The sequence below is a fragment of the Aplysia californica genome, unplaced genomic scaffold (assembly GCF_000002075.1).
Source record: "Aplysia californica isolate F4 #8 unplaced genomic scaffold, AplCal3.0 scaffold00736, whole genome shotgun sequence".
NCBI lineage: Eukaryota > Metazoa > Mollusca > Gastropoda > Aplysiida > Aplysiidae > Aplysia > Aplysia californica.
This window is the reverse complement of record NW_004798006.1, coordinates 8,773-18,426: the sequence shown is the minus strand read 5'-3', so window position 1 is coordinate 18,426 and position 9,654 is coordinate 8,773. Positions and strand designations below refer to the sequence as shown.

Sequence of the window (9,654 nt, the reverse complement as noted above, 5' to 3'; positions counted from 1 at the left end):
CCCCCCCCCCCCCCCCCCTTTTCTGTCCTTCTCTCCCTCCCTCTTTCTCTCTCTCTCTCTCTCTCTTTTTATTTGATTCTCACTCTTTTCATCATTTTATTTTTTTCTGCCCGTATTTTTATAATTTATTGAGAAATTTTGTTTTTCAGACGGAAACAGCATTTTTCAAAGCTAAGAAAAGCTGAGGATTTTAATATCATGGGTGATGCCCAAGAAAATGTGAGTTTTTTTTTCTGATTTCTGATTGCTTCCATCTTAACCAACCATCTTGTATAAGTATACCTATGACCTTGGAGCATGCATCAGAATAGCATTGAGTGTGTATTTAGCTTAAGATTATTATTGTTTATATTGCTGCTCAGTTATATTATGCTTGTGATTGTAAGCCTACGTGTGTGTGCGTGTGTGTGTGTGTGTGTCTACACCCTATTGTGTATGTGTGTGTGTGTGTGTGTGTCTACACCCTATTGTGTATGTTTGCGTGTGTGTGTGGGTGTGTGTATGTGTGTGTGTCTACACCCTATTGTGTGTGTGGGTGTGTGTGTGTGTGTGTGTGTATGTGTGTGTGTGTATGTGTGTGTGTGTGTGTGTGTCTACACCCTATTGTGTATGTGTGGGTGTGTGAGTGTACACGTGGTGAAACACCAAACCAATGGGCCAGGGTCTGGACTATAAAGATTTATCTTATCTTATCGTATCTTGTCTTATCTAGCGGTGTGGTGAATATGTTTGTTTTTTTCATTGTGTGCCCATGGGTTGTTGGCGGGTGCTCTGGTGTGGTTTTCTCCCTTGTTCCTATCAAACATCTATCATCCTTATCTCTCCTTTTTTCCTGTCAAACATCTATTGTCCTTATCTCTCCTCCTTCTTTTTTGTGTTCGCGACTTTCTTGTAGTACCTCTAACCTTCAGCACTTCTTTTTTGGGGGATTGTTACTCTCTTGTAACACTTCTAGTCTGCGGCACTTATATGACCCAATTGTGTTGCAAGTGCTGTAAAACTCTTACTAGAACTTGACCGTGAAGTTGTGTAATACCCCCCCCCCCCCCCCGGGGCGGTGCCACTGATTGAAGTGTTTTTAGGCCATTCCCAAGGGGGGAGAGGTGGGGGACATTTCTCGTTCATGCACTGTAGAATTCATCAATGTTATGCTCATAACTGTGCTTGATTTACAAAAGGGAACTGCTGCTTTTTCTTTCCTAATCCTTGCTATTGTCATTTTCCTCTACTTTTGTATGTTTGTCACTCTTGTGACCCGCTATTTCCGGGGTGCCTTGATAGTCGAAGCAGACTTTGTGCTGTTGAAGCTAGAGAGGTGGGCAGAGTAAGCCTGATTCCCTGTAAGGACTTCTCTGTTGACATCCACCCCTTGGCGCTTATATGACCTTATGCAGTTGCGAGCGCCGTAAAACCTCTACTAAATCTAACTAACAAAAGAAGTTGTGTAATAATGCTAAGTGACTGTAGCCACCCACTGACATCGGAATTTCAATTATCGATCCTCTGTAAACGATACTTTTCTAAAAAGACAAGAACAGATAGATATATAGAAATTCATTCGTGCCAAGTGCAATGAGGTTACTGAACGCACAGTGCTACAAATGAAACAGAGAGAGAGAGAGAGAAAGAAAGAGAGATGGGGGGAGAGAAAGAAAGAGAGATGGGGGGAGAGAGAGAGAGAATGGTTTACGGAGCGGGTTGTTTCAGCACGTGAGACATGCCATTGTAAACGACCAAGTCGAATTTCTCCCTGCGAGATCAATAAAGATTGTCATTGTGTCGTTGTGTCATCCAACAGCCTAAGTGCATGCAGCAGGTGCTGTAAAACTCTTACAAAAACTAAAGTCTCCTGTAACACTTTTAGTCTTTGGCACTTACATGACCTGTTTGTTTAGTTTTTGTAGAGGTTTTACGGCGCTCGCAACTGCGTAAGGTCATATGAGCAGCAGAAGATTAGAAGTGTTACTAGACAGTAACAAACATAAAAAAGAAGTAGGGGAGATAAGGACGATAGATGTTTCATAGGAAAGAAGAAGCAAACCACACCAGAGCACCCGCCAACCACCCACTGACCTGTTTGTGTTGCAAGTGCTGTAAAACTGTAAAACTCCTACCAGAACATGACCTTGACCCTGTGTATCTTTATTTCATCCCATAGCCAAAGTATATGTGACCCCTGTGTATCTTTGTTTCATCTCAAAGCCAAAGTATATGTGACCCCTGTGTATCTTTGTTTCATCCCATAGCCAAAGTATATGTGACCCCTGTGTATCTTTGTTTCATCCCAAAGCCAAAGTATATGTGACCCCTGTGTATCTTTGTTTCATCCCATAGCCAAAGTATATGTGACCCCTGTGTATCTTTGTTTCATCCCAAAGCCAAAGTATATGTGACCCTGTGTATCTTTGTTTCATCCCAAAGCCAAAGTATATGTGACCCCTGTGTATCTTTGTTTCATCCCATAGCCAAAGTATACGCAGCAAGTGAGCAGCGAGAGTGGGGTCTTCTCTGGCAGCTCAGGCAGCAAAGGTTCGAACCAGATCCCAGTGCCACCTCAGACCAGCCCTCCGAGCATCCTGCTCTCTTTGCGAGTGGACAAAGACCAGCTTCCCTCGCCCACCCGGTCCATGGGCGGGATCTCGGAGACACCGCTGCTGGCCACACCGTCGAGCGAGGACCCCCGCACAGACACAACGGACGTCAGCTCTTGGGAGGGTTTGTCCTCGGCTGCCCGTGCTGCTGCTCCTGCCTCTTCCTTCCCCTCCTCCCCCTCCTCTCCCTCCTCCCCCTCCTCTCTGGCGGGGGCTGTCCCTAGCCTGGATCATCACCCTAGCCGTAGTCACGCGACTACCGTTCCCCCGAGGGGGCCGTTGGCGAGTGGTCACATGACTACCGTTCCCTCCAAGGGGGCATCGGCGGCCACTGGTATGGACCGACGTAAGAACGAGTTGGAGGACGTTGCGGAGCACCAGAGTTCAAATCCCAGTTGGGGAGGAGGAGGATCCCAGTCTGCCAGTTCGAGTGGGGAGCCCAGGAGTCTGGACTACGTGGACCACAGAGCCACCTCGACCAGAGGGGGGCACGCTCACTCGCGCGAGTCGCTCTCCCTGGCTCGGAACGAGAACTGGAGGAATGAGTGGAAAGGTCCATCAAGAAATCTCGACGGTGGTTTAGCTGGCCGTGTAGGCAGAGATGGAAGCCCTTTGGATTCGGGCAGCTCGCGGTCTACCGATCTGTCGGACGAGAAATCCTTGGGAGAAGTGACGGGCAATTTGCCGGAAGATCGTAATGGATATGTGGAGAGCGGTGCCCTGTCTGGCGAGAGATCTCCGCTGTCTGCCGATTGGCCAGCTCCGAACATTGGCCTGGATGGGAGCAGGTGTCTCGGCAAGAGCAATAACTCTATCGCAGGTGAGAGCATGTTCAAAGTTATTCCAAAGTAATTTTGAAGTGGTTTTTAAGTTTTTAGAGGGTGCAGTGGCGGAGCGGTTAGTGCACTCGTCTCTGAGGCGGAAAGTCCGGGTTCGAGCCTTGGTTCGGACACAGCATTTTTTCGCCCCCTTCTACCCACCCAGCAGTAATGGGTACCTGACTTCGAGTTGGGGAAGTAAAGGTGGCATGGAAAGGAACTGGCCACCCAACTACAATATGCTGAAGGCCCAGGAAGTTGTCTCACTTACAAGGCGATCTCCAATGTCCGGATCGGATGTGGGAACAACTTATGTTGAAAACTCATGAAGTTTTGTAATGCCTAGCAAGCGTGTGCCCCCAACTGGAAGCAGTTCGACAAATCGTTGCTGGAGTACATAACCCTGTAACTCACACGGAGTCGAAAAACACTTTTAAAAAAAAACCTTTTGTACTAAATGTAACGTTGCAGATTTTGTGTCAAATTTTTCGACACGTAGCTCAATAAGCATTGCCAGCGTAACCTTCAGACTTTTAAATTTTAACAAACACTGTTAGATGACTTGACAAAGTTTTTTCCTTCTCCTGTAAAATTTTGTTTTTGTGGGATACATGGTTGTTGTACCAGCCACCAGGGCAGTGCTACTGACTGAAATGTCTTTAGGCAATTCCCAAAGGGGGGATATTAACATGTTCCTATGCTCAGTAGAATTGTGAATGGGCTGATTCAGCATTGTCATGCTCAAACTGTGCCGGAACAACATAAGGGGAACTGCTGTTTTTTCTTTCCTCTTCCTTACTATCATCATTTTTCCTCTACTTATTTTGTGTGTTTGTCACACTCTTGTGACCCGCTATTTCCGGGGTGCCTTGATAGTCGAAGCAGACTTTGTGCTGTTGGAGCCTGATTCCCCGTTTGGACTTTTCTGTTGACATCCACTCCTTGCCGTTCAAATGACCTCATGCAGTTGCGAGCGCTGTAAAAGCTTACTTAAACAAAAAGGCTGTTATGCTCAGGCGAGGAAATTACCATGCACATATTAGCCCTTAGGATCCAAGTAATAAAGATATTTTAAAAGTTTCAAAAAGTGATGGCAGAACTAGATTCTGCGCTAAAAACCTCATGAAGATGCAAAGTTTCATTCATATACTCCCAATTTATTACTGACTTATGAACAGTTTTCCCTCAAAACACACCAAGAAATGTCTCACTTTTTGGGGGATATTTTATTATATGAAGGTCTCCCAAAATTTTGCTACAAAAAGTCCCAAAACTTAAAAAGAATTTATCTGTGGATTTTAAAATAAAAAAATCACAGTTCTTAGAATTTACTCCTCTTTCATAAAAACTTGTTTTAAAACAATTTTGGTAAAAATTTCATTTTTCTTTGTCATTGCTCTGTGATCTGGTTTTCTCTTTCTTTCCTGTCAAACAAACAGCTATTGTCTTTATCTTTCCTCCTTTCCTCAAAAACACACACATATTATTACCTTATTGTGTTGCAAGTACAGCCGAACCTGTGTAAGAGGGCCACCCATTGTCAAGGAGAAAAGTGGCCGTATAAGACAAGTGGCCGTCTTAGGCAGGACTGGTCAAGATGAAGAAAACAAACCATTCCTTTCTGAGGTCCCAGCCGAAGATAGCCGCATTGTTGTTGTTGTTATTGTTCTTGTTTTTTACTGGGGTTTTTTTTTCTTCTTTTATTTTTCTTTTGTTGCTGCTTTTGTGCAAGAGTGACAATAAAATGAAATGTGTCAGACAAGGAGGACCGAGTGCTATGGTAAAACAAACACATGGGTGGCCACCACTTGCAGAACGAGCGACGCTTCTGTCACAAGTTCATGCTGACGTCCATTGTTACTTTGTTACGGACTGGGTAAACAGTGACCACTCATCTCACTTGCAATTTGTGTATGAGTTCTGGGCGGGGCTTATGGGTTATGAGGGATCACACGCTTCCCTAACCAGCAGCTGAAAATCGGTACCTATTGGTCAACATTGAGAGGGGCCTACACAACATGATCGGTTGGAGGGACAACCCAACAACGACAGGTGATTGGATTATGACGGCTCACCCACAACACCAGGGGCCAATGCACAGTTTATAACAAAACGTAATGCAGTCACTAAGGTGGCCGTCTAAGACAGGTGTTAATGCTTAGTGTGATAGGGGTTGTGTGTTAAAATAAGGTGGCCGCAGCCGCGTTGTACAGGTGCCCGTTTTACACAGTTAAATTATATAGAAAAAACGCAAGGGGGAGAATTAAAAGTGGCCGTTTGTGCAGGTGGCCGTTTTGTAGAGGTGGCAGTCAGGGCAGGTTAGACTAAGCTCGTACTAAAACTAAAAACTAATCAATTCCTCCGTTTGCTACAAACTACATGTAGAACTGTGCTGTGTTTGCTTTTATTTACTTATCCCTTAGTCTTAATGACCGTTGGTGCACCTACAATGATGATGATAATAATAATGATAATGATAATAATAGATAGCATTTGTGTAGCGCAAATCCCCGCTCAACAGCAAGCTCTATGCGCTTCACAATCTATACTATTACCCCAGCAGACATGAGAACATTCTGAAACAACCTCAACCTTCCTGAGAAGCATACCGTGTAAGCGGCCATTTATAGGCGCTAAAACACTAACATACTGACAAGATCTTTCTCTGTCTATGGCCGGGTACCTATTCCCACCTGGGTGAAGTGAGGAAAATTCGTGGAAAGTGCCTTTCCCAAGGTCACAACGTTGGGCCTGCTGTTAGAACCCCCTAACCCGCAGCCTCACAATTACGAGTCTGGTAGACTAACCTCTTTGTAATGTACATTTCAGGAAATGAAGGCCAGACGCAGGCACTCTTGGAAGATGGCGGAAAGGCGAAGGGCAGTGGCAGCGGCAATGGCAGTTCCACATCGGGCAGTGATGGGAGCCTGGAGGCTTACAGTGAAATCTTACCTGACACCCTGCGTGGCACCGACGTCAGACATGACACTGACGTCCAACCTGGCGCTGACAACAGTAGCCTCATACGGGAGCCCCCTGACCCCATCTCTCTCCTGACCGGCGACCCACCCCGTGCCCCTCGCGTCGCTGCCGAAGTGGAGGTGGCGGAGGAGGAAGTGGACGAAGGCTTCCTGTCGTCCAGCGTGCAAGACGACCACCCGCCACCCTCGTTTCCCAACGTCTTCTACGTGGTGGGCCAGCCGACCAATTTCCCTCCTGGTGTGATGGAAACGTGTAGAGGAAACGACGCGTCTAGCCTGGTGTGTCCCGCGAGTTTTGCCGCTAAAGCTCCGCTTTCTACTGGCGGGGGCAAAGTCGGAGAAGATTTATCTCACGCAGACATCGATAGTGGCAACAGCAACAACAGTGGCGGAGGTGGCGGTTTCACGTCAGATTACGTACAGAGCTCCCATTGTCTTCCTGTTACCAGTTTGTCTTCCAACAGGGTCGGCTCGGGATACTTCCAATCTGAGGACCTTCCCGGTAGGCGGACTTCCTCGAAACCCCAGAATTTCGCCACTACCTCTGCCGCTTTGGCCCCCCCTCACGGTTCAGAAATGATTCCGCTTCAAGCTTTAGAAGATGTCCCACAGGGTCAGGCCGCGGTTCCCAAACCGTGGGGACAGGGTGAAGGTCGTGCTGGTGAGGGTCACCATGAAGCAGGTCATGGAGGTGGTGGGGTGGATAGCGAGCCTGGCGCATTGAGCGTGTGGCCTCCGACAGACTATTTGTCGTATCAGTCGGCAGTCGGCGGGGACGTAAGGGGGACAAGCGCTGACACTATGCGGGGCGCAGTTAGTCCTCAGGAAGCTCAACCGCTGGATGGTGGAGAGATCAGCGACGACTACAAACAAGTCTCATTTTTGGAGACCGGTGGTGAACAGGCTAATACTAGAGAGGTCGATGGTGAACATACTAATAATAGAGAGGTCGATGGTGACTACCAACAAGTCTCTTTTTTGGAGACCGGTGGTGAACAGGCTAATACTAGAGAGGTCGATGGTGACTACAAACAAGTCTCTTTTTTGGAGACTGGTGGTGAACAGGCTAATAATAGAGAAGTCGATGGTGAACAGGCGAATAGAGAGGTCTTGGCTAATAACCAAGATCCCTCGCTGTTGGGAGCTGATGATGGCTACAAAGACGCCTCTTTTTTACAGGGCAAAAGCGAGTGTTAAGAGGTTTTAATTTTTGCAAATGACCATCGTTCACAGATCTGATTAATTTGCAGAGTAATCGGCAATTTTTAGAGAAATGATTATGTTTGTTTTAATTGCCAGTGTTTAAGGGTCCCTGGGGCAGTGCCACTGACTGTAGTGTCTTTAGGCCATTCCCAAAGGGGGGACATTTCTCGTTCAAGCACAGTAGAATTGTAAATGGGCTGATTCATGTCACACTCATAAGTGTGCCTGATCTACAACAGGGAACTGCTGCTTTTTCTTTCCTGATACGTACTATTGTCATTTTCCTCTAATTCTTTTGTATGTTTGTCACACTCTTGTGACCTGCTGTTTCCGGGGTGCCTTGATAGTTGAAGCAGACTTTGTGCTGTTGAAGCTAGAGAGGTGAGCAGAGTAAGTCTGATTCCCTGTAAAGACTTCTTTGTTGACACCCACCCCTTGGCGCTCATATGACCTTATGCAGTTGCGAGCGCCGTAAAACCCTCTACTATAATATAATATAAAAATACCAATCGTTACGTGAGATGGGGTGAATTACCCAAAACATTTTTGGACCTTTCTTTTATGCTGTCCTGCTTCTTTTGGTTTTTCTTTTGGCAGCTTTTTTGGCTCAGTTTCGTTGATCTGAACAGCAGAATCATCATCTCTTTCTCATGCAGAGGTCAAGAATATCAGAGCTTTTGTCTTCGGGTGTGAAAAGGGATCTTTGAAAATGCTGGCTCCGTGTCAAAAGATGGTGTCTGTGTGTGTGTGCCGTCATTTGTGGCGGATGATAGAACCTTTTGACTCTGGCCCTCTGAAATGTGACGAGTTATGTCTATTTCTCTGAAGTTGACATCGTTGGGGCAACTCGTCTTTATTGGTGTATATATTTTAGCAAATCATTTTTTTAAACTCTGGCCCTGTCAAATGTGAGTAGTTGTGTCTATTTCTCTGAAGTTGACATCGTTTTGGCAATTTGTCATTTATTGGTCTATATATACCTGGCCCTCCAGGAAATCGCGGTCTTGCGGCCACACTTGCGGCCGCGTTTCTCGTCGAGTTCCGCAATAAACCCGCAATTTTTTGCAATCTTAGGCAAAAATACATGAACGCTTTAATTTTAACCGAATTTTTAATAAAAAATGATGCGAGTACAGAGCCGACAGGCCTACGTAAATCATGGTATCGGCCCAGCTCAAGCCTACTGAGCGTATTCTAAAAGCTATAACTATGACTACTATAACCGGAAATTCATGCCGGAATGCATCATGTACATCACGAACTGAGACATAGGCTAGGCTGAGAAGGTGGCTAGGCCTTTATCTAATGTGTGTAAGCGTGCTCGTGTGATAAGAAAGTAGGTGTGCTGTGCTGTCACTTGTTGAAATAAAAAAAAGGAAGTTATACACGCATCTTGCCGGGCTCGCCATCGTTACCGGTCAGTGAACCTGTGCTTTCGCATCACGTTGTGAGTACCGGTTGGAGTCACCAAAGTTCATTCAAAGTCTGTGCGCTACGAAGTATAGGGCTCCGGAATGGGAGAATTATTGATTTTTAAAAAAAATGTACAGTACAGTCGGGGGGTTGGGGGGGGTTGTAACTGAACTTACAATTCTTAACTGCCCTGTTACCATGTACGTGACACTGAGACTACGTGTCCGTGTACTGTGTACGTAAACACCCCGTTATGTAAAACGCCTTAAGCTGCATTCACACGGGAGTGGGTGCTATAGAAAAATGATCTAGATCTTCATTAGTACATGTATTACTATTGTTTATAAATGGATTTTTAAAAATTGCTGTATTTTACGATTTGACTTATTGTTAAAACAATACCATGCCGGTTTTAAAACAGAAGATATCTGAAATAGATCTAAATACAGATTACCGGTGTATCGAAGGTTTCAAGAGAAAAATAGAACAGGATCTGATTTGATTGGAGCATAAGCTTATTTTGTATTTAGAGGTTGTTTCCAAAATCTCTCGTCAATTTTTTCCTCATACACTTCTAGATTTTTGCATGAACCAAGTACCCGGTATGTACTAAATTTGGTGAAATTGTATGCCTTCATTTAAAAGTTA

The 9,654-nt window shown here is 45.5% G+C and overlaps 1 protein-coding gene across 1 annotated transcript in view; it reads left to right on the top strand.

Annotated features, from left to right (window-relative positions):
- Positions 1 to 7,726, top strand: part of LOC101857677 — a gene marked incomplete in the record, with an annotated part of 66,939 nt that extends 59,213 nt beyond the window's left edge. Inside the window, 4 exon segments of the mRNA XM_013088404.2 lie at positions 150 to 219; positions 2,466 to 3,411; positions 6,239 to 7,285; positions 7,382 to 7,726. Of these exon segments, the coding sequence (XP_012943858.1) occupies positions 150 to 219; positions 2,466 to 3,411; positions 6,239 to 7,285; positions 7,382 to 7,587 (2,269 nt within the window).
- Between the last annotated feature and the right edge of the window lie 1,928 nt (positions 7,727 to 9,654).